The sequence below is a fragment of the Rhinatrema bivittatum genome, chromosome 16 (assembly GCF_901001135.1).
Source record: "Rhinatrema bivittatum chromosome 16, aRhiBiv1.1, whole genome shotgun sequence".
Classification (NCBI taxonomy): Eukaryota; Metazoa; Chordata; class Amphibia; order Gymnophiona; family Rhinatrematidae; genus Rhinatrema; species Rhinatrema bivittatum.
Genome location: NC_042630.1, coordinates 74742067 through 74767872, shown reverse-complemented (window position 1 = coordinate 74767872; position 25806 = coordinate 74742067). Strand labels below are relative to the sequence as shown.

General features: G+C 45.0%; 1 protein-coding gene across 1 annotated transcript in view; it reads right to left on the bottom strand.

The window, feature by feature from the left end:
* Positions 1 to 12251: 12251 nt before the first annotated feature.
* LOC115078196 (misshapen-like kinase 1) overlaps positions 12252 to 25806 on the bottom strand; it is a 1532819-nt gene continuing 1519264 nt past the window's right edge. Inside the window, 1 exon segment of the mRNA XM_029580940.1 lies at positions 12252 to 14333. Coding sequence (XP_029436800.1) covers positions 14250 to 14333 — 84 coding nt within the window. The 3' untranslated portion in view covers positions 12252 to 14249.

The following is a 25806-nucleotide window of genomic DNA, read 5'->3' as shown; positions in this document are numbered from 1 at the left end:
GCTACGCTTTCAGATCGTTGGACTGGGGATGGGGAGTTTGAGGTTACACCTTCAACATTGCATGTTTGTTATTGTTGGGTGGCCAGACTTTCCATTAATTCCTATTATAGAGAGCTCCAATATAAATTTTTAGGGAAGGCTTATGTCTCTCCACAGCTGGCACATCACCAAATATTGCTGATTCCACCTCCTGTGGTCACTGTCCGCAGTTTATTCGCACCTTAGCGCATGCTTTTTGGGCCTGCCTGGCTATTAAGCTTTTTTGGACGAAAATTGCGAAATATCTGGCTACCATTTTAACAATTTCTATTCCAGTAGCGCTTTTGTGGCTTCTTTTTGGCTGTATTCCATCCCTGAGGATACGAGATCCTGGTACCCATCTCCTGATACAAAAAGCCTGTCTGGTGGGGAAGCGGGTGATCCTATTAGAACATAAGAAAATGCCATACTGGGTCAGACCAAGGGTCCATCAAGCCCAGCATCCTGCTTCCAACAGTGGCCAATCCAGGCCACAAGAACATGGCAAGTACCCAAAAACTAAGTCTCTTCCATGTTACCATTGCTAATGGCAGTGGCTATTCTCTAGGTGAACTTAATAGCAGGTAATGGCCTTCTCCAAGAACTTATCCAATCCTTTTTTAAACACAGCTATACTAACTGCACTAACCACATCCTCTGGCAACAAATTCCAGTGTTTAATTGTGTGTTGAGTAAAAAAGAACTTTCTCTGATTAGTTTTAAATGTGCCCCATGCTAACTTCATGGAGTGCCCCCTAGTCTTTCTACTATCCGAAAGAGTAAATAACCGATTCACATCTACCTGTTCTAGACCTCTCATGATTTTAAACACCTCTATCATATCCCCCCCTCAGTCGTCTCTTCTCCAAGCTGAAAAGTCCTAACCTCTTTAGTCTTTCCTCATAGGGGAGTTGTTCCATTCCCCTTATCATTTTGGTAGCCCTTCTCTGTACCTTCTCCATCGCAATTATATCTTTTTTGAGATGCGGCGATCAGAATTGTACACAGTATTCTATTGGGTTGGAGGGACATGAAGCCGCCTTCGTTTTGGACCTGGAGAAACTTCTTTTACTCACTTATGCATATGGAATATCTCTCGTCTCGAAGCTCACCTCGCCACAGGAGCCGTTTCCTGGATGTTTAGGAACCCTACATTCAGACTCTTCCACATTGCGCCAGGAGTAGACTATTAAATGATTGAGTTTAATAATTCTGACTCATGGGACGACAGCTTCTGGCTCTCCTGTACCACAGATGACACTTCTTGCACCACTTCAGGACCTCAAGGGATGGGATGGGGAGGGGATTTGGGGGGGGGGGGTGGGGTTAATCTTTGATCTATCAATTGTGTATCTGGTTGTTCCGAAACTGGGCAGTGCCACAGTAACCCGCACCTCCTGGTACGCTTGTAATTTTGTTATTGAAACTACCAATAAAACGTTTATTAAAAAAAAAAAATAGGAGACTGAGCTCCGCAGTTTCCCTTTGAAAATTAGATTGCAGATCTGTAGGTATTGGTGCCAATTTTCTGCAAGGCCACACTAAATTATCAACATGGAACCTTTTTGAACTTGCTTCCTTTTCTCCATTGCAGCTGGATTGGAAGATGGAATGGCCTTAGCCTTTAATTATAAGGACAATTTTTAAATAGCTTTGAATTTGCCCATCTTACATATTCAGTTTAGATCAAAGTTTTATACATTATGAATGATTCTGGAGTGCATTTATTTCTTTTATTATGGCATGCAAAAAAAAAAAAAAAAGAGAAGTGTGTGGGGGTATGTGAAACTTTTTGAAGCTGAAAAGAGGTCCTTGTACCCTGAAAGGTTGGGAACACCTGGATTAGATATCTTCAGTTATGCTAGGTACTGTTAGTTCTCCTCAGATACCTTGAGGGGGGAGTGCTAGGGTTAGTGCAGAGCTAGGATAGACATTGAATCTTTAGTTATAGGCCACTTAAACCAAGGCTCTAAGTGGCGTACAAATCAGCATTCATAATTATAACAAAATAATAAGAACATGTGCATTAGCATGAGGCCTAGTCAATGAGGCTTAATCAGTTAGGTTAAGTATTGTCTGTCTGTTCCCTGCTGTGAATCAGTGTGCAGAAAAGATTTCTGGATAACCTCTTGAGCACAGTCCCACAGAAGACAGTATGTCCAAGGACATTTGGCATGGAACACAGATATTTAGTAACAACCTACAAAAATATACTTCAACATGCTAACTAAAGGAGCAAGAGAGATAGCCTCCTACATATGCCTGCAGACATCTTACCTGTTTCCTGAAGGCAATAACCAGGTACTGAAACAGCTCAGCAAAGCATGGATCAAAGATTTTCTACTGCCGGCAGTCATTTGGCTTCCTTTTTTAATGCATGGTATATATGTTTGGGCTTTGAAGGTGGTATTTTTAATCAGTGTCTACGTCTTATGTAAACAACTTTTGTAGCTGCACAATTTCGTTTTTTCTAACTATTTTCCTCATTTTGTCAGTCTCCCTTTTCAAAGTTAAATGTTAGAGCAGAAAATTTACATATTGTCCTCCCTCCAGACATTAAACCAAACTTGATTGTGTTATCGCTATTGCCGAGTGGTCCCCACTATTAACTCTCATACCAAATTCTACATTCACCTACAATAGGTCTAAAATGACTCCCCCTCATAGGTTCTTGGACCAGTTGCTGCAATAAATAGTCATTTATTTCATCTAAAAACTTTACCTCCATAGCATGTCATGATGTGACATTTACCCAGTCAATATTAGGATAACTGAAATCTCCTATTACTGTGCTGCTAAATTTGTTAGCTTCCCTAATTTCTGTTATTTAATTATGAATCTGTTCACTCTGGCCAGGTGGTTGGTAAATACCCCCACCACTATACTCTTCCCCATTACACATGGAATTTCTACCCATAAAAATTATACTTGAATTTAGTCTCCTGCAGGATATTTATCCTGTTGGAGTCTATGCCATTCCTAACATAAAAAGTCAATCCCCCACAAGCTGAACCACCCTATCACCGAGATATAATTTGTATCCTGGTATCGCACTATCCCATTAGTTACGGTCCTTCTACCAGGTCTCTGAGGTGCTAATTATGACTACTTATTCATTCAGTACTATACATTCTAACTCTCCCATCTTACTTTTTAAAATTTTGGCATTAGCATATAGATATTTCTATAAATCCCATCTAAAGACCCACCTTTTTGAAGCTGCTTTTAAATCTTTGACCTCAATGTCTGCTTTAAGCCTCATTAACTAACTTTCTTTTCTAATCATTGTCTTGCTTTTTGAAATACCTCAAGTCTCTTGTCCTGTATGTTTGTCTTATTAGATTGTAAGCTCTATTGAGCAGGGACAGTGCAGTTGCTTACCTGTAACAGGTGTTCTCCTAGGACAGCAGGATGTTAGTCCTCACATGTGGGTGACATCATCCGATGGAGTCCAGCATGGAAAACTTTTGTCAAAGTTTCTGGAAGTTTTGAACAGTACACTGAACATGCCCAGCATGCCACAATCTGCACATCCATGCGAGGTCCCCTTTCAGTCTCGTAACAATACAAGTGAAAAAATAAAACAAACAAACCAGAAGTAGAACCCAACTCCGAGGGGAGGCGGGTGGGATTCCTGAGGATTAACATCCTGCTGTCCTAGGAGAACACCTATTACAGGTAAGCAACTGCGTTTTCTCCTAGGACAAGCAGGATGGTAGTCTTCATATGTGGGTGAATATCAAAAGCTCCAGGCTGTCCCCGGCAGCAGACAAGACCAACAGGTACCGAACAAAGTGCCAACAGGTACAACAACTGCGGTGCTGTTGGTCGGCTGGGGACTACTTGGTTCCCACCAGGGGCACTAGGCAGGAAGAGTTGGGTTTAAGTCTGGAACAGATTGCACAGGATGGATTGACCAAAGGCACTGTCCTGATGCCATCCTTGTCCAGGCACTATTGAGCTGCAAACGTGTGAAGAGAACTCCATGTTGCGGACCAGAAAATTTCGATGACGGGGACTGATCGCATATGAGCCACCGATGTTGCCATAGCAAGCACAGAGTGAACTTTAACTCTGCTGGCCAGTGGAAGGCCTGCTTGCACATAGCAGAAGGCAATGCAATTGCCAGCCAGTTGGATACAGTATGTTTACCCACCGTCTCTCCCAGCTGGTTTGAATCTAAGAACACAAAGAGCTGAGTGGAGTGCCTGTGACTGGATGTGCAATCTAAATAGAAAGTCAAGGCCCTCTTGCAGTCCAGAGTATCAACACCTGGGTGGGAATGAGACATAGGAAAGAAGGTGGGTAAAACGATGGACTGATTAGGGAGGAAATCAGTCACAAGCTTAGCCCGGGTGCATACACAAGATCGTGAAAAAAACCTTGTGTATGGCAGGTGCATAACCAAGGCCTGAAGCTCACTGACTATATGAGCCAAAATAAGTGCCACCAAGAATATAACTTTCCAGGTGAGGAACTTTGTGTTGCAGGAACGCAGTGGCTCAAAGGGAGGATGCATAAGCTGTGCCAGGACAATGCTGAGGTCCCAGGATGCAACAGGAGGCCGAAGAGGGGGCTTCAGCAGGAGCAGGCCCCTCATAAAATGACCTACTAAAGGCTGCACCGTTACGGATGTACCGGTGAAGCCTCGATGGTATGCACTCACAGCACTGAGATGGACCCTGACTGAGCTGGTTTGAAGCCCAGATTCAGAAAGATGCCACAAGTAGTCCAGCAACTGGGTAATGGGGCATGTGAATGGATCCAAGCTATGCCCCGCAACCCAGATGGTGAATCTTCTCTTCAAACTGTAGGACTTCCGGGTGGAAGGTTTCCTAGAAGCCACCAGCACCTGGGAGACACTGTTTGAGAGGGCCAAGGGATGAAGGACTACTTATTTATTTATTTATACAATTTTTATATACTGTTGCACAGAACGAGTTCTATCTCCACAGTTTACAATAGACAATTTAAAAAACACAAGGAGAAGAAAAAATAACAATACATCGTAAAATTTCCATACATAAACTTCTATAAAAAACTATCTAAAAATAAAATTAAAAATAACAATTTAAATTAGATAAGAACAAACTAAAAAGTAGATCATGTAAAAACCTGGCTTATGCTTCAGTGACTTCAGGACTAAAATTAACATTAAAATTAGATAAGAACAGACTAAAAATAGATCAGATAGAAAACCTAGCTCATGCTTCAGTGACCGTTTCAAAAGCCTGTTTTAAAAGCCATATCTTTAGATCTTTCCTGAATCTCTTCAAATTTTGTTGTAGCCATAGTTCTTGTGGCAATTTGTTCCAAAGGGACGGGCCTGCGATGGAAATCGCACAGTCCCTTACTTCGCTTCAGTGTACGGACCTTACTGTTGGTACGCGCTCAACATCCAAGCTGTTAGAGCCAATGCCCGGAGGTTTGTGTTGTGTCCGTCGGTTCCAGACGCCCTCTCTCCGCCCTCCTTACCTCTTTGGCGCCTCCCTCTTCACCCACGGGAAGATTGGCTGCCGCGGCATTCTTCTGCCGAAGTCCTCCGGCGTCCCCGGACCGGCTGGATGCTGCAAACCGCCATGTTTCCTGGAGGCCTAGGGGCGTGCGCACAGTGCGGCCCTGACTGAAGTACCGGCGATGGCGTGAACCTCAGGGGCGTCCCCCGAAGATGACGTCACCCGTGACAGATATATAATTTGCTAACAGATTGAGTTAGCAAGGGTTACTCTACCTAAGCTACTCTGCCTCCTCGGACTTACTAGGGGAACCTGCTCCTCGGGGGCCTCGCTCTCTCCTTTGTTTTTCAGGTGACAGTCTGGAACCGGTACTCGCTCCTCGAGGGCCCTCGTTTCCAGACTTACTCGGTACTCTTTTCTGCCTGGAAATCATCACTGCCAACTACATCAGTGAGTTACCATCGCTCTCTCAGAGCTTTCCCTGGAACCAGGTACTCGCTCCTCGTGGGCCTATACATTCCAGCTCCTGGGCTTCTATGAGACATTGTGTGAGTGTTACCATCTGGTTCAGTACATGAACTCTGCATACCCTGCCTACTCACTATATTTCAGTTTCTCTACAGCTCAGCCTCCAGGGATCGCTGTTCCAGTATCTGAGGGACTACAGCCCAGCTGGGCATTCCAGCTCACTACTGCCACCTCTGGTGGTTCAGTATACTGTCTAATAAAAGAACTAGTGTGTGTCTGTCTCCTTACTCTGAGCCTGACCCGTGGTCCCTCTCAGGATCTTCCCCCGGGGGCATGGTCATCTGCCACCAGTCCAAGGATCCACCCACAACTCTCCTAAATAACAACAGATTGCTAATCCCAAGCAGACTGTTAATTCTGAACTGAACAGATTGCTAACTACAAGTAGGCTGTTAATTCCGAACTGAACAGTTCGGATGGCACAGGGTGCCCTGGTTCTGCGTGATCAGATCCGGCATGGTCCCCAGTCAGATGGGGGGCCTGATCGACAGGTCCCAGAGGAGAGGGAACCAGGCCTGTCAGGGCCAAAAACGTGCCACGAGGATCATGGTCCTTCTGTCCTGTTGAAGCTTCAGCTTGGTCTTCAAGAGGAACAGAAGAGGAGGGTATGCATACAGCAGACCTCTCCCACAGTGAAGGGAGAAGGCATCACAGGCCAGATGTCCGCCCCCCCAATGACAGGGAGCAGAACCTGCTCACCTTATGATTGTGCGGGGAGGCGAAGAGGTCCACATCTGGAGTACCCCACCGATGGAACAGATTGGCTGCTACCTCCGGATTGAGGAACCATTCGTGCGGCTGGAAGGAACAACTCAGCCGGTCCGCCAGCATGTTCAGACACCCAGGTAGTTACATCGCACGCAACGACATCCCCTGTGATAGGGCCCAGGTCCACACCCACACCACCTCATGATAGAGGAGGAACAAGCCTGTGCCTCCCCATTTGTTGATATACCACATTGCTACCTGGTTGTCAGCTGGATCAGGACTTCTTTGTGGGACAACCGGTCTCTGAATGCCCACAAAACATAGCAAATTGCCCAGGGCTCCAGAAACTTTATCTAGCAGTGGGCTTTGTGGGCAGTCCAGAAACCCTGCATGTGAAGCCCATCCACCAATGGGCGCCCCAGCCCTAAGAAGAGGCATTGGTTGTGAGTTCCACCTGAGGCAGAGTAGCCTGGAAGGGAACTCCCCACTGCAGATTGGAGATGTTATCCCATCAGGAAGAGATATTCTCTTTTTTGTTTTTTTTTAATTTTTTATTAAATTTTATAATTACATTCAAGAAAAACACTTGATTTGTAATCACAGAGACATAAATTACCTAAATGATTATAAAGGAAAAAGAAGACATTTCTTCAGAAGAAACAAGTTCCATTATAATTAAAGAAAAAAAAAAAAGGATATAATAGTAAAAATTTGTCTCAATATCCAAGCCCACTATGGGAGGGATCCGACACAAGCTCAGGAAATAACACAAATAAGAATCAGACTGGCTATACGGGGATCATACACAATTTCAAAGGAACCTATGCCAAACCCTTAGCTCAGTCCTTGCAATGGGGGAAAAAGATAAGGTAATTGGTAATATATCCTTATCAGACAGAAATGCTGTAAGTTGAGAAGGTAAGAAGAAAATATACGAGGCATTCTGTTACGTTTACAGGGAAATTTTAGGAAAAATAATGCTCCTATTTCCAAAACCTTCAGCCTCAATATCAAAAACTGTTTCCTTTTCATTTGTGTGTCTTGCCAGATCAGAATAGGCCTTTATCTTAAGATCAAAAAAGATATCCAAACAGTGATGAAAGAATAATCTTAATATCCAGTCCCGATCAGATTCCAATAGAAAAATAACAATAAGTGATGCCGGAGAGATCAGTTCTTTCTGGGATGTCTCTAATAGATTAGTGAGATCCAACAATGGTAAATCGATTGGGGATATAATATTAAACCCCTTTTGGTCTGAATAAACTCTTATTGACTGTGGGATATAATAAACCCTTGACATTAAAGTCAAAGTTTGCTCAGGAATCTTAAGAACTTCTAATAAGTATTTTTTCCACATGTCTTTAGGAGATGTTGCGGGGTCTTTTGCAAAGTTTATAATATGGAGATCTTTCCCACGTATCTGATTCTCCAGTTGTTCAAGTCTGTTAGTTAAGACTTGATTTCCTTTACTAATAGAATGCTGGAAAACTGAAACTTTCCCAATTTCCAGTTTAAGATTGAGACAGACATTTTTATTAGTGGATATCCCACTTTCAGCCAACTTTAAATGATGGTCTAGCAGACCTAGGGAGGTGACCAAAGGATTTATTTGTTTAGAAATATTTGTATTCAGTTCCTGAATTGCATCCCAAATCGATTCCAAGGTAAAAGGACAGAGATATTCTCATGGGTTCCATGACCGAGAGAGCAGTCTCGAGTTCCTGGGCAGCCTGTTGCAACTGCGTCCACAGGGTCCATTGTGCCCTGTGCATGCACAATTGGGAAAGAAGGGTAACATGGACTGAGGCCGCTATATGGCCTAGCAATTGGAGCAGGAGGCGGGCAATCACACACTGGCTGCTGCACATAAGGTTGCCAGTGAGGTGAGGGCAAGAGCCCGGTTGCGGGGCAAGAATGCTTTTGCCTGCACCACGTCCAACCTGGCTCCTATGAGGTCCAGCTGCAGAGATGGTTAGAGTTGAGACTTGGGGTAGTGGATCATGAACACCAAGGATTGCAGTGTTCGCACTGTTAGGGTCAGAGCACACAGGGCCACCTCGTGGGAATTGCTCTTGTCCAACCAGTCATCCACGTATGGGAAAATGTGAACTGCACGATGCCGGAGGTATGCAGCCATCATCGCTAGACAATTGGTGAAGACGCGAGGGGGTGGAAGCCAGCCCAAAAGGCAACACCTTGTACTGTTAGTGCACCTTCTCCACCACGAAATGGAGGTATTTTCTGTGGCCGGGGAAGATGGCTATGTGAGCGTAAGCCTCCTTGAGATTGAGGGAGCAGAGCCAGTCTCCTCTTCTGAGGAGAGGTATCAGCATACCCAGAGAGACCATCTTGAACTTTTCTCTTAAGAGAAACTTATTCAACGCCCTGAGGTCAAGAATGGGGCACAAGCACCTGCTCCTCTTTGGTATAAGGAAATACCTCAAATAAAACCCTTGGCCCTGCTGAGGGTAAGATACGGGATCCACTGTTCCAGCTGCGAGAAGGACAGGAAGTATGTCCTGCTGGGAGGATGAACATGGGGGAGAGGTCCCTGGGAGCCGGTTGAAGTTGAGTCGGTACCTCTGATGAACTATGGTAAGGACCCATTGGTCCGAGATGATCTCCCAGCGATGGGCAAAGCTGAGGAGCCTGCCTCTCACCAGGGGATCCAGCATCAGGGGTATGCTCACCAGAGGTATCCCTCACTGCCAGTCAAAACCCCATAGCTGGGGCTTGCAGGGGCACTGGCTGAGTTCTGGGTGCTTGCTGTTGGCGAGGGTGGCCCCTGGAGCTAGTTCATGATGTACGAGCTCAGGCGGCCAGCTGATATTTCCTTTGCTGTGAAAGGGCTTCCTGGAACTGGGCCTGGAAGGTTTCCTGGCAGAAGAAGGGGTGTCAGAAGCGCTAGTGGAGAGCTGTTGAAGGGTGTTGTGGTGGTCCTTCAACTCGGCCACCGCATCCTGGACCTTATCCCCAAAGAGGCTGTCACCTGTGCCGAGGAGGTCAGCTAGTTTCTCCTGCACCTTTGGACAGATATCAGAAGCCCTGAGCCAGGCCATCCTATGGGTGCCGATGCCCACGGTGGCTACAGGAACTGCAGTTTCAAAGATGTCGAACTTTGCTTGCCAGCCTCAAAGCCCTGCAGGACAATAGCGGAGAGCGCCTCCTGCTGAGTCATGTACAACTGGTATGTGGCAATCTGGGTGATAAGCATAGCATTCTGGAAGACCTTGTGGCCCAAGGCATCGAGCTCCCTATGTTATTGCCACAGAGGGGCAGTGGCATGAGTATGGGAGTGCCTGGCTTTTTTGAGAGCGGACTATACAACCATTGACTGGTGGGGAGGTTCCGCTTCTCTAACCCCATGGCTTGTTGCACCAAATAGATGGCATCTGTCTTCCTATTGACAGGGGAGATAGAGATCAGGTGCTCTCACATTCGAAGGAGGTGGTCGTCGAAGATGTCATGGATGGGAACCACCACAATTTCCTTTGGAGCGTCGACAAACTGAAGTACCTCCAGGATCTTGTGTCGCGCATCCTCCTCTTTAAGTAGTCATGGCCCTGATAAACCCCACGAAGGACAGATCCTTGGGGGAAGACCAATGCCTTTTCCTCAGGTGAGGAAGCATCTGGGAAGGAGTCGTCTGAGTAATCAGAGGAAGACTCCGTAGAATCACCACCCCTCCATGGGTCATAAGGCACTTCCTCCTCACTAGGGCCAGCACGATGCGGGCCAGGCCTGTGGGCACTGCAGGAATCGACGGTTCTCTTGGCATTGAGGGGACGGGGGGCCACAGGAGGCCGGAAGGACCCGGTAAAGTCTCTGGGAACCGAGGCCTCGGGAACGCAGTACCGGCCACTTCCTCCTCCTTGGACCCATGATCTGGATCACTCTGGTGGGGAGAATCTGTGGCCATTGGAGGATCGAAGGACCTTGGGCACTGGTTGCATCAGTAGGGTGCCTAAAAGGATGTCAGACGCTCAAGCAGGGGTGCTAGGATAGACGGTGGAGGCTCAAGCATCAGTATGGGGGCTGGTGGCACGGGCGGCTGGACACTCTGAAGAGCTCTGAGCACCTTGGTCTGAACCCTGCAATTCAGCTTCTCCTGGAAGACCAGCAAGGCCAGGACTGAAGAGGAGGAATGCGGCATCATTGGCTCTTCCTAGGGTCTCCGAGGTTGCACATGCCCAGTACAGATATCGGTGGGGAACACCTGGGACTCCTGGGGGCATCGGAGGATGGGGCCTCCGATGGCTGGGGTCGCTTCGGTAGTGGTATAGCCACCTCGAGTACCACGCTGCGGAAGAGGCAGAGGAATCCAGTGTTGGGACATCAGTGAGATCATGGAGGATCAGTCACCGTCCCCACGAACCTTAGAAGTAGAGAGAGGAGTAGCGAGAGGGATCATATCAAGGGGCTCCCCGCGACCTCTTGGTGTCGATAACTCTGACATGGGTGTGAATGGAGCAGACTTGGAAGAGCCGAAAACTTTCTCCATCTTATCAAGTCATGTATAATCACACAGGCGACACCCACGGATGTCGTGCATGGACCCCAGGAAGAGGATATAAACCTCATGTGGATTCATGATGGACAAGGATCACTGGCCCAGACGAAAACCATGCCATAAAAGATATCCTGTGTGCGGTTGATGACCCGCCGTCACCAAGAGGTGAGGTGTTGGGAATCAACCACAAAAAAGCAGCAACATTAACCTACCACACCGAGGAGGCACTGACGATGGAACTGGGAAAACACACCTTTTAGCAAAAAACAAGAAAAGAGTGGAGCTCCATGAACTGCAAGACAATTGCACCACGGAAAAGAGGCTGAAGGGGGATCTCGCATGGATGCATGGATAGTGGCACGCTGGGCATGCTCAGTGTGCTGGCCAAAGCTTCTAGAAACTTTGACAAAAGTTTTCTGTGCTGGGCTCCATCGGATGATGTCACCCACATGTGAGGACGACCATCCTGCTTGTCTAGGAGAATATTTTGTGTGTTTGTACAGCGCTGTTTTCATAAGTTCATGAGCTCGTTCTCAGATATCTCAATTTGCTGCATTTCATTTTCCAAACTCTTCAATATAAGATATGAGCCATTGATAGCAATGGAAATCTCAAAATAAACCTTGATCTGAACATCCCACACTGGATCTTTGGTGATACGATAACACATTTCATTGCAGGATTATCAACAGGCTCCTTTTCTTAAAAGCAAAGTAATCTACTTCTGTTTCTTCATCTATTGCATGCTTGGACTGGCAGGTTTGATTTTCTAAAATGAGCAAGATTAAAATCCATGCATAATGGGGTGGGAGGCATGAGGAGAGCATGGGTAAAGCCCAGTCAGTTGGTAATTCATCCAGAAAGATCAACTGGGGAAAGGAAACCAAGCTGAATCAGCCCTGGTTTTTTCTCGCACTACATTCTGAAGAAACTGTAGTCCTGCATTGAAAGCTCTCAAAATGGGGAGACACTTTAGACTATGGTGACAGAAAAAAGCAAAATGAACAAAAGAGCAGTGGCAGACAGACTCAAGAGCAGATACTTTATTAAATGTTTAAGGGAGAAGATGGGGTACATCTTCACCATTCAGAATACTTTAAACCCTGATTAATTTTTTATTTTTATTTTTGTTACAATTTGCTACATAAAATATCTCTAGCTGTGATCATTCTGTTATTTTCCTTAAATGTTCAAACTTGTCAGGCATCTGTCAGTTACAAAAATAAGTATTAGACTCTATCTTTTTTCTTCTAATTTTAGAACTGGCCCATGTCTGCCACCTGTGTCTCGTGGACCAGTGGCAGAGAAGAGCCGAGTCTTTGGACTGGGTTGCTCTGGGTGATTTAGTGCATAGAGCTCCAGAGAGAATGTGAGGGCTGCTGTTATACATGGATTCCTGTACAGATTGTAATCTCCCACAGAGTGTGCTGTTTGTGGAGGGAGAACTGGAGACTTCTCTTTGCTTCTATGGTTCCTCTGACAGAAGGGGTAAGGTCCTTCTATCTGTCACTGTCAGGGAGAGGCAGATAATTGCTAATGAGCCTCTCTCACTGCTGAAGCAGAGGTGGCACATAATTCCTATAGCCATTTGCCCTATCTAAAAAGTACAAAGGCATTGCCTCCTGCCTTCTAGTGATAGGAAACAAAGAGAAATAATTTCTTTGAAGTGAAGACAGTGTTGGGGAAGCAGTGAATTGAAAACACTTTTGGAGTTACCAGCTCCCCTTCTGTGCTCTCAGGTTACCCATCATTACTCCAGAGTTATCAGCTTTCCCAGGCTTCTCATCATGACCCTGGAGTTATTAGTTCCTTCTCTGTACTTCCAGGCTTCCCAGTGTTATTCTGGTGTTAGCAGCTGCCTCTCTGCATTCCTGAATTTTGCACAATGACTCTGAAGTTACTAACTCTGTCACTGTGATCCTGGCTGCCCAGCATGGCAGTAGCATTATCAGCTGCCCCCAACTCTGCCCCACACAGCTGACTTTCCACTCTTACTATTACGCCAGCCAGCAGCTCATTTTGGCTTTCCACCATTTTTCTAGAGTTTTAGCTCCCCCTCTGTCGTCCTTCCACCACTATTACAGACTTACCAGCTTCTTCTCACCCCCAACACTCTATTCTGATATTATTTTGGAGTTACCATCTCCCCCGCAATGTGCACCTAGGCATCCCACTATTAATCTAGAACTACCAGCTATTCTTATAGTATCCTAGGTTTACCACCACTACCAGCTTTTCTTCTGCACTTTCAGACTTCTCCCTAGATGCCAGAATTATCAGTTACTCTTCAGACACCTTACTCAGGAATCCACAAGCAAAGATGCATGAGCTGGTGTGGCCTACTCACGTGTTTGTTTGTGCGTGTATGTGGAGGGATGGAAAGTTGTGGTGATGAGTACAACCAGAGAATAATTCAAGGCAAATACCAAAGTGATGTGCCTTCGGCAATATAAAGTGCTTCCTATCCCCCCTTCCATCAGGGTCTCCAGCTCTTACATGCAGCCCCTCCCTGCAAAATTGAGCACATCTGTTGTCCTCTCCTTCACTTTAGAGGTTCCTGGAAATTCTTCTCCCATCCAGCCTTTTTTGCCCATTCCCCACAAAGCAAAAATGAGGGGTCAGGAAAGTCATCCATTTCTTTACAATTTAACCGCTAAAAATTTCAGTTTTTTCTCTTTGCAATAATATTTACTTCACCGATTGTCCTCGAGCAATCAAAAGCATAAAACAAAAAAAACCAGAAAAAATGTAATCATATCAGGTGCAACTTCATGACAAACAGCATGATGGTAAACAGTCACATGACCACAAAAGCTGTAGGCATGACGTCACATCCCAGCAGGGTCTGGTGATCACAATCAGGAAAAGCAGGTTTAAAGAAAAAAAAAATCTATATATACCAGATTTTACTTTAAATTTTTTTGTTTTCTTTTTGTTGTCATCATCTTCATCAGACACTTATCACACTCAGAAAATAATTCCCTGTCATCCAGTGTGTTCTGTCAGTCCTTTAGTGCATGAGCTTCTCACCAGTTCATGATGCAGTTCCGGTTTAGAGTCATGAAGTAGACTTGGCTGCTACCACCGGAACGGACAGATGCAAAGAAAACCTAGGGAGCAGATAAAGAAAGACATACTGAGCAACAGTGATGTAGAAATCCTCAACAATATAGGGGCCGATGCAATATAGTGTAGTCAGCATAGTGCACAGCTTGATGTGCAGTTGGATGCGCATTTTGGACGTGCAAAATAACTCCCGATGCAATAATGGGATTAAGGCATCCAAAATGCTCGTCCAAACCAGCACGTAGCTAATAGCGCTAATTGACATGTAAATGCCATGTAGATGAGGCTATTAGCTATTACCTCCAATGCAAAAAATCACAATGCGCTGGACGAACACATTTTAACATGCAAAAATTAATGCCAGCTCCAGAACTTATGTCTTGACATGCTCCAAGCCCCACAAAAAAAAAAAAAATAATACTGCTTTTTTGTGGTTCCTCCTACTTAATATCATCAATTTTATTGCATGGGCACCATAGAGAGGAAAGTGGAATACTAAAGCAGCTCATTAATATTTTTTCTGCTTAAAACTAAATTTTTTGCATTATTGTTAACACTATAACAGGTGTTTTTGTTAACACCTTTTCTGGTGTTAAATATTGAATATGGTACTGAACAAACATTCTATAACTGTTGACACATGTTATTGATAGCGCCACTTCAGTGTTACTGATAATGCAAAAAATATGAGCTTAAACTGTGGACACTATTAATGAACTGTACTGCATTTAAGCAGTTTACTAATTAAGATGGGTTACCATAAATTGCATTAAACCACTTAGGCCTGGATTTATCAAAATGCACTAAATATCACATGTGATAGGAAAAGGGGCGTGTTTTATGGTAATAGGCTGTTTATTGCAAAGTGCGCTATCTTAGCGCTTCGCATAGTATTACCACAAATTGCGATTACTTATTTGCACTTTGCGGTAAGTGCCAGAATTGTCGTAATTCCTATCTACAACCACTTGGGGGGGGGGGGGGGGGGGGGGAGGGAGAGAGAGAGTCCAGCCATAATGCACTCATATGAGAAGGGCTAATATTTAAAATATTTAAATATATTTAAAAATATTTAAATATTTAAAAAACAGATCACAGTGAACTTTAAAAAAAAAAAAATATATCAGTTAGATGCATACAGTTTCAAAAGGGCAGAACTGACTCAGTGCAGGGATTCAACCGCTAAAAACGCGCAAAAAAACTCGTCAATCAAGTAAAAAGGGGGGCGTGTCCTCAAATACCGGAAAAATCGCAATCAATCATATTAGGGGGGCGTATCCTTAAATGTACCATATGTAACAACTCACTTTTTACTTTGAAGGATGTTTTAAAATTAGTTACATACAGTTTCAAAAGGACAGACCTGGCTCAGTACAGAAATTTAAACGCTGCGCGAAAAATAGCGTCAATCAAGTGAAGTGGGCGTATCTACAAGTACCCCGTATGTGACAACTGAAGGGAAGATCGCATCAATCATATTAAGGGGGCGTATACTCAAATATCACGTATGTGACAGCTCGGAACTAACTTAAAAATATATACTAATTATAAGCATACAGTCCAAGCAAGAAATGAATGAAGACAAACTAAATAAATTTAAAGTATGCACAAACAAAAAACGTCACTATTTATGTAATACAAAAAATGAATACATGCTGCTAAAAAATCATGCCGACCAATGTGTCAAACAAATACAAGGAGGCATATGGGAAAAAGGAATCTAATAGTTAACATTACGACCTTCTATTTAGTGTGTCAGTAGAATAATAAAAAATAAATAATAAAATAAAAAAGTGGTAAATATGATATAATACTAGGACCTGTAAAGAATAAAACAAATAGCCAACTGCTGAAAAATGTGATAAAATTGAAAATGTAGTGAAAATGTTGCATCACATAAAAAATAATAATGAATAAATAAATAAATAATTAATATCTATATAAAAAGTAAAAATTAAATGAATCATTAAATAAATCAGTGAACTAAAAATTAAAAAATAAAGTATATCAAAACATAATACAGAGACCTGTTAAAAATAAACCAAATACTAAATAAATAGTAAAAATGAAACTACCAGACCAATGTTGTGCATCTTTATAAGAACACCGAATAATCAACATCAAGATTTATACCATACGGTTCTACAGTGTTGAATTCAAAAATATATTTTTGTTCTAATTGTAAAAGTAAACTATCTAGATCTCCACCTCGCCAATTGAGAACAGGCTGTTGCAGGACACAGAATTTATATTCTTCAAATTTATGATTTTGCTCTAAAGTATGTGATACCAAAAGTTTTGTTTCTATTTTTCTATTAATGCTACTCTTATGCTCTATTATTCTTTTGTTAAATTTTCTTATAGTTTTACCAATATACATCTTTCCACATGGACAGAATACTATATAAATGACGCCTTTGCAGTTAGTAAAGCTATTGAGTTTAAACGTTTTACTTCTCTCTGGAATATTCAAAACAGTTGTTTTCATACTGACAATTCAGACAGAGCAGTGGCCACATGGCCGATGACCTGCTGGTCTTATATCTTGAAACCTTTTTTCCGGTAAAGCTGATGGTGAAATGTGTTCTTTGATATTTTTTTCTCTTTTATTTGCTATCATCAAATTTTTATCTTTAAAATGCGGTAAAATTTGTAAAATCGACCAATACTTCTTTAAAATTTTCTTAATTTGAAATGACATATGGGTAAAAGTAATAGGGCAGACAATACGATCATTGCTTTTTTTATTTTTGAGTTGTAATAAATCCTTTCTATCCTGTTTGGCAGCTTTGTTAAACCCCTCCAAAATGTATTTCTTTGGGTAAGATTTATCCAAAAATCTATCTGACATTTCTATCGATCTTTCATAAAATGTTTGTTCATCGCCGCACAGGCGCTTCAGTCTTAAAAATTGGGAATAAGGCAAATTGCATTGTAAAGATTTATTATGATAACTTTCATAATGTAGTAATTTGTTTGTATCTGTCGGTTTTCTAAAAATATCTGTTGAAATGAACCATCCTTAAAATTCACTAAAACATCTAAAAAAGAAATACATCTGGAATTAAAAACTAAAGTGAATTTCAAATTAGAATCTCAGGTATTCAACCACGAATGAGAACGATGTAAAAGCTCACTGCTACCCTTCCAAATTAAAAAAATATCATCAATATACCGTTTCCAAAAAAGTATATTATCTTTAAAATCATGATCGATTAAATATGATTCTTCAAATTTTGCTACATACAAATTGGCTATTGAGGGAGCCATATGAGAACCCATGGCTACTCCCTTAAGTTGCTTATAAAACTTCCTATTAAAAGCAAAAAAATTAAATTTTAAAGTAAACTCTGCCAATTCCATCAGAAAATGATTAGGTACTCTTTTGTATTGGTTGTGTAGTAACAGTTGCTGTAAAATAATATCCAGGGCTGCGTCTTGTGGAATGTTGGTGTACAATGATTCAATATCCATAGTTACCATTAAAATGTCATCCTTAAAATTCTTAAAATCATTTAAAAAATTGATAAAATGTGTAGAATCTCTTAAAAATGACGGAATCTTCTCTCCTGTGGTTTTAAAAATTTGTCTAAAAAAATCGCGAGAGGTTCAAGGAGAGATCCATTCGCTGAAATTATAGGTCTGCCAGGGGGATCTGTCTTAGATTTGTGGATTTTAGGTAAAATATAGATAGTTGGTGTGATTGGGTGTGCAACTGTTAAAAAATCAAACTCTTTATTTGTACGATACCCTCCTTCTTTTGCACTTGATAAAAGACTGTCAATGTCCTTTTTTATGACTGCAGTGGGATCTTTATCTAAAATCTGATAAAAAAAAACTCGATCAGACAGTTGCCGGTCAATTTTTTGAACATATTTATCCCTATCCATAATAACTATACTATCCCCTTTGTCTGCAGATTTAATTACTACTTTGGTGTCTTTACCCAATGATGTTAATGCCATTTTTTCTTCTTTTGTCATATGAAACATTTCCTTGAATTATTCTGCTGTTCTATAATTTGTAAATCATTTAATATTAGCTTCTCATATGTTTGAATTACAGGGTTGGGAACATTATTCGGTATCCATTTGCTAGGTTTTTTTACAATAGAAAATTCTTGACTGGTGGTAACTTTATCTGAGAAAACATCCATTATCTTGAGTTTTCTAGTAAATTTAAAAAGTTCTACGTGTGTTTTGAATGCGTTATATGTGGGTGTGGGAACAAAAGATAACCCTTTTTTGCGCGTTTTTAGCGGTTGAATCCCTGCACTGAGTCAGTTCTGCCCTTTTGAAACTGTATGCATCTAACTGATATATATATATATTTTTTTTTAAAGTTCGCTGTGATCTGTTTTTTAAATATTAGCCCCACTCATATGTTTGATGCCATCTCCCGTTTTTGAGGACACTCCCCCTTTACTTGATTGACATGTTTTTTCGCACGGTTTTCAGCGTATAAATCCCTGCACTCAGTTAGTTCCGTCCTTTTGAGTTTATCTTGCAAATACACCGTGAAGATATGTGACTGACTGCAAATAAATGAATGGGTGAGTTTATCAGGTGTTATAATACAGATGTGGTTTGTGTGTTTTTGAGTTTAAGTGTAGACACTCTGAGGCAGCGTGCTTTTTTCAAAAAAAGTTTTACTATTGATATATAGGTTTGTTTATTCCATTTAAGATAGCGGCTTATTGATCGGAAGTTTTTTCAAGTGGTGAGCTTCATCAGGTTATTTACTATTGACGTAGAGTAAACGCCACCAGAGCTTTTGATTTTATATAAGCCCGCTAGCTCAAGTCATTTACACACAGTTTTTTATATATATTCCAGTGTCTACTAAGTCAGTATATTTAGATGGTATATATCATTTGATTTTTAAAGGATCACTGCATTGTTGTCACTTTACTCAGTATGGCTATTTACAGATTTTCTTGTCACAATATTTTACAATTTAGAGTCAATTTTTATATTCTATTTTTTAACATTTTTGAATACAGTATGCAGCCCATGTGAATACTATTGAACAAAGTTGATTACAACATATTGGTTATATGCTGAATGAAACATCAGCACGGAGGTAAACTAAAAATATCTTTTTTCTTTCCATTACTTTTTTGTTTACAATGAATCAATTTTTATTTCTTTTATACTCTGACCTGTTTTCATATTATGCTTATAATAATAATTTTTATTTTGTTACATCTTCCAGACCATTTGATGCATTATATTATACTCCATCTGTACCTGTATGAATTTTATTTGATATAACAGAGGTATGTTCATATACACTTTATGTTCTCACTTTTTATGTTACCATTTTATATGTTATATGTCATGAGTTTTATTATTTTTTTATTTATTATTATGTATGTGTTTATTTATGTGTTGTAGCCCCTGATGCAGCCCCTTTGACAGAGGGCGAAACTCGGCCTGAGTCGGGCGTTTTTAAGATTTTAAGTCTCCAATAAAGGATCAAATTTTTGACATCTTGGCTTAAATATCCCGGGCCAGTGATGTCATCAGCCGGGGACGGGCCTGAAGTTCCCGCCTTGGCCCTTTAAAAAAGGAGAATTGCGCATGCCTAGAGAGGCCCAGGGTCAGAGCACTGGTAGGCGGCGACCCAGCCGCCTCGTGGAGCACAGGAAGCCTTGGCAGTGACTGGCTGCGGCCGCAAGAATCCCAGGAGTAAAGGGCCAAGCCAGACATGAGGTGAGTTGAGCCGGCCATGGGTGGCCCGAAGCCGTCCCATGAGAGTAAGTACTCCCATTTTTTCCTGCGCTTCCGCACATCCAGAACATCTTGTACCTGGGTATACCACATCAGCTTCGGATGAAAGTGGTTGTGGTTCAGGCGGCCTCCTGGAGGGCCAGGACTGTACTAGGGGCTTTAGCAAGGATACATGGAAGGAGTTATGGGTTTTAAGTGAGGGTGAAAGGCAGGGCTCAGTTACCTCAAGCTCCAATGGCGGAGCACCGGGAAGGGGCCAATGTACCGAGGTGCGAAGCGTGTGGACGGAAGCTTGAGATGGATATACTGAGTGCTGAGCCACACCTTGTCGCCCGGTTCGAACTGAGGGCTCGCTTGTTAATGAACATCAAGACATTTCTTGGCCCTTTGGGTTGCCTTAAGCAGTAATTGCTTCGTACTGGTCCAGAGCTGATGCAGTTCCTGGGCGATCGCCTGAGCCACTGGTGAAGGAACAGACAGAGGTAGAGGTAGAGGAGGAAGAGGTTGGTGTCCGTAGACTACCTGAAAAGTTGAGGAGCTGGTGGGCTGAAGATGAGTGTGAATTTAGAGCAAATTCTGCCCCTGGAAGCAGGTCTGCCCAGTCGTTCTGCCGGAGATTAACATAAGCACGCAGGAATTGCTTGAGTGTTCTGTTGGTTCTCTCTGCCTGCCTATTTGCCTATGGGTGATACGCGGAGGTAAAATCCCCTAAGTACAGAATATTATGTACAAAGGTGACGTTGAATTTTTTGCAGAGATCTCCAGCAACGGGTAGTGAACTGAACTCCGTGGTCAGATAGAATGTACTTAGGAAGTCCATGAAGCTGGAACACCTGGTGGATAAATAGCTGGGTAAGCTGTGGAGCCGATAGAAGGCCAGGCAGGGTGACAAAGTGGGCCATTTTAGAAAAGCAGTCCACAATGACCCAAATGATGTTGTTGCCACTCGAGGGCAGAAGGTTGATGATAAAATCCATCGCTATGTGGGTCCATGGTTCACTAGGAATTGGCAGAGGTTGTAACATGTCCCAGGGATGACCCACTGGGGGCTTGTGGCGAGCACAAGTGGGACATGACTCCACATTGGCCTGGGCATCCTTCCTCATGGTTGGCCACCAATAAAAGCGCTGGAAGATGGCCAAGGTCCTGGACTGTCCGGGGTGCCCTGCGATGAGGGAATCTTGGGCCCAGCATAGAACTCTTTGGCGTAGCTGGCATGGGACCACCGTCTTCCCAGGTAGGACCAGGTACGAGGCTGCCAGCATGACCTTAGCAGGGTCAATGATATGCTGAGGAGGATCAGGGATATCTTCAGTCAAAGGACTTCGAAAAGGCATCCGCCTGGCCGTTCTTATTGGCGAGCCAGTAGCGCAGCAGGAAATTAAACCAGGTAAAAAAGAGCAACCAGCAGGCCTGGCGATGGTTCAGGCGTTGGGCCTGGTGAAAATACTCAAGGTTTTTATGATCCATATACACAGGAATTTGCTGCTGTGCTCCCTCGAGCCAGGGACACCACTTCTCGAAGGCCAGCTTGATAGCTAGGAGTTCCTTATCTTCAATGGCGTAATTTCTCTCTGTTGGCGAAAAGCGCTTGGAGAAAAAAAGAGCATGCATGTAGGGTGTGATTAGCAGAGTACTGACTTAAGATCGCCCCTACTCCCTTGGTGGAGGTGTCGACTTCCACGATGAATGGATGTCTGGGATCAGGATGTTGAAGACAGGGCTCTTGGAGAAAGGTGGCTTTGAGGTACTGAAAAGCAGTAATGGCTTTAGGTGGCCACTGAGATGAATTTGCCCCTTTGCGGGTCAAAGCTGTAAGTGGCGCTGCCAGGGAGGAGTAGTGATGGATGAAGGACCGAAAATAATTGGCAAAGCCAAGAAACCTCTGTAGAGATTGAAGGCCCGTGGGCTGAGGCCAGTCTTGGATGCTTTTCAACTTAGTAGGATCCATTCTGAAACCATGGCTCGACACGATGTATCTGAGAAAAGGGACAGTTTCCTGCTTAAAAGAACATTTCTCTAATTTCACAAAAAGCTGGTTATCTCGGAGACGTTGAAGAACGCAAGAGACGTCTCGGCGATGACTTTGTAGGTCCTTGGAAAAGACTAAGATGTCATCGAGGTATACACAACACACTGGTATAGCATGTCTTTGAAGACCTCATTCATTAAGATCTGAAAGACAGCTGGAGCTTTGTGAAGGCCGAATGGCATAACGAGGTACTTGTAGTGGTCATCCCTGGTATTAATGTTGTGCCCGTCGCTGTCCGACATCTCTGCATCACCCACCTTACCTCGTTGGCGACTCCCTCCAGGGTTGATGGAAGGCTAGCTGCTGCGGCGTCTCCAGGCCGTCCTCCTCCGGCGTCCCCGGACCGGCTCGACGCTGCAAGCTGCCATGTATGAACAGTGGAAATTGCCCACGGAGAGAAGAAGTGAATGTTCGCTCAAAAGGGAGCTCTAGAACGCAAAGAATGAGTCGGAAGACCCTCGGGGAACCGCCAGGCATGACAAAGAACAACCTAAAGATCACTTCCTGCAACCAGCGCGCTAACGTGGACACAGAAGCCAGCTTACCCCGATAGGATGCACTGCAGGGAACAGGAAGATGGACTGATGCGCGAAGACCATCGGGGACCAGGAATAGCGCAAGAGAACTTGTATGGCAGCGAGGAAACGGAGAGCTGTAAGGCTTCACGAGAATGCGGACCGTCACCAGACGCAGGAGAAATGCAGAGAGTTCTGCCGACCGAAAGACAAAGAAGTTAGACGAAGCTTCATCAAAAAGGAAGGGCCCATACGAGGGCTACCCTGGAGTCGGAAGATCGCAAAAAGGGTCCCGACAGGACAGTGCTTGGATCAGACGAGCAGAGGAGAGAAGACCAGAAGACAGTCTTAAGCGTAAGGGCCTGCAAGGTGAAGCGACAGAGAGGGTTGAACAGAGGGATCCGAACAACCGAATTAAAAGCTTACGACGGACAAGTTGGCGAGAAGGGGGGCATAGATGCCTGATGCCCTTGAGGGTCCAAAACGCAATCAGGTGGCCGCTCAGGGCGACCTGCCACTCGGTCCAGGAGAGAGCCGAGGGGGAGATTTGTAAGCGCCGAGAATGAAAGGAAAGACCCTCGGAAAGACTGCCTCGGAGAAGAAGACTAACAAAATCGGTGCGGAGTACGCCGAGAACCAGACTCCGCACAAACCCACTGAAGCACGTTCTAAAGGCGCACGTACGTCAGGGAGTCGACCGATTCAGGATCTGAAGCAAGGCGAAGACAGCCTCCTCCGAAAAACCCTCACACTGGAGACATCGCTGTCCAAAAAGGCAGGGCGCTAGACAAGCGTGAACGGCCTGGTCGAAAAAATACAGATCCCTGACTAGGGAGCCAAGGAAGAAGGCGTCGCTGCATAGGTCCGACCGTCGCTAGGTGGAGAAAAACCACGAGCCAAGGCCAGAACGGCCCCTCGCTACCAGGACCATGGAACTCCGGTGGAGAACTATCCGTCCGAGAACTTTCCCGACCAGAGACCCCGGGGGGGGGGGGGGAGGAATGGAAAAGACGTACTGCCAGCCAAGGGAGAGCCACGCAACCACGCTCGCCCAGCGGAAGAACCAGATTTACCAAGGTACAGAGAAAAGTCCTGTCGATGAAAGGACTAAGGTTGAGCCAAAGCGTTCCCAATCCCCGGGATCTAGCAGCTACCGACGGAGGAAGAAACCTGAACATTCCCCTGGCCTGCGGAGTGGGAGGCTGCCGGGCACTGTAGGTGTCACTTTGCCCAGGCGAAGAGAAGGCTGGTGTCCAGGGCCACCCATGGACTGCGAGCGCCACCTGGGTGACTGAGGCAAACCACAGTGATGGAGTTGTCGGGCAAGACCCGTAGCGCCTTGTCGCGTATGAGAGGAAGAAACTCCAGAAGAGCTAGGAACATCGCCCGAGCCTCCGTAACGTACCAGCAAGACGGATATGCTGGCCAGGTCCCCTGGACATACTGGGAGGGGCAGACCACACCTCAGCCCGAAAGACTGACATCCGTGGGTACTATCGACCACTGGAGAATTTGGAGAGGTAGGCCCGGTAGCAAAGGAAGAAGAGGGAATCTACCCCAGTAAGACGGCGATGGTAGAGCCCAAGGACGGGAGAGAACTGTGTGAAACTGTTCCACCAGTGGAGCCAATGGGACAGCAAAGTGATCTAGAACAGTTGTAGTGGAGCAAGGACCCAAGGGACTAAGTCGATGGTAGGAGCTGAAGAGCCCGAGATCTACAGGCAGACACAAGCCGTCAAGAAGGAAGCAAGGGCAGACTCTGAAATCGGCTGAACGACTTGAGGGCCCGCGCACGAGGCAAGAAGACCTTGCCTACCCGGGTGTCGAAGTGGATGCTCAGGTACTCAAACTCCGTGGAGGGCTGAGATTGCTCTAAGGGAAATACAGGATCCACCCCGGGACGCAAAGAGAGCAAGCACGCGATACACTGACCGCCGACAAAGAACCACCGCCTTGGTCCAGATGCGCCAGACGCCTAGATAAGAGTAGACGAGAAGTGCTACCCGGCGGAGAGCTGCTGCCATCAACACCTAGACATTGGTGAAGAATCAAGGTTCTGTCGCGAGACCAAAGGGAGTGCCCAGAAATTGAAGTCCCGGCAGAGGAAGCGAACACGAACGGACTATGGCAGCCACGATGAAACGCAAAAGGGAATATGCCACTGTGAGAAACGAGTGGGATGAGGATTGTCCCGGGGCAGGACGGCACGAGTATGCTCCCAGGGTGCGCATGCGGAGAAGCGGGAACTGACCGCCCGGGTGACCCTTGTGAGGTCTAAGAGTGAATGAAGAAAATAGGATAGTGGCCTGCGGCAAGTACATTGGCTGGGACCGGGGCCTCCACACCCAGACACAGGAGCTTGGTGGGGGTTTGCTCCACCATATATCACAAGGACCGAGCACCTGGGGAAACAGAAAAAGATCCAGACAACTCGAGAAAGGCGAAGACGTACCCATGTCTGAGAACGTCGAGGGCCCCCTGGTCCGACCGGATCCGGACCCAGACCGCGGAGAGGATGGAAAAGCAACCACCGCAGAGGGGGACCGAAGAATGAGGCAAAGACACTCCAGAGAATGTGCAGGCGTAAGGATGGAGCGTGTGGGCGAACCATCGCGAAAAGGATGGCACCCAAAAGAACGCAGCGACAGGAACTGCGATCAAGAAGGACAACCCCTCTGAGGAGTCGCCATACCCGCGTGGTGTGTACCGACTCTGGTCCCGAAAGCGCGGACTAGAGGGTATAGAAGACCAGGATGGTTTTGGACAGGCCACCGGGAGCTGATGGTCCCTATCGTTCCCTAAGGAATGCCTGGTTTCTCAAGGTCCTGGACAAGGAGCAGCTTACCTCTGAATGGCAACGTACCCCACTGGGCTGAGGAGGCCGGAGCGGTCAAACAGTGGCACAGCTAGAGGAGCTGTGCGGCGGACATCACCAAGGCAATCGCCGCTGGCTGGAGGCGGAGAAGGGTCGAATGTTGACGATGACCCCATGTGAGACGTGCCCACAGCAGGAAACTGCAGCAAAAAGTGGAACCCATCCCTGGCGCTAGGACATCAGAGTGCGCTTCAAAGGAGCCTCAAGCAGGCGTACCGGGGCCGCTTGAAAACTGGGAAAACCCTCCTGAACGCGACCGCAGGAGCAGTCCACGTATGGGATTATGGGAGTTCCAGGATCCATCGGGGGGCAGGGAGGGGGCACCTTCGGGACCACCCCCAAGGGACCCCGGGGGCTCCTCAG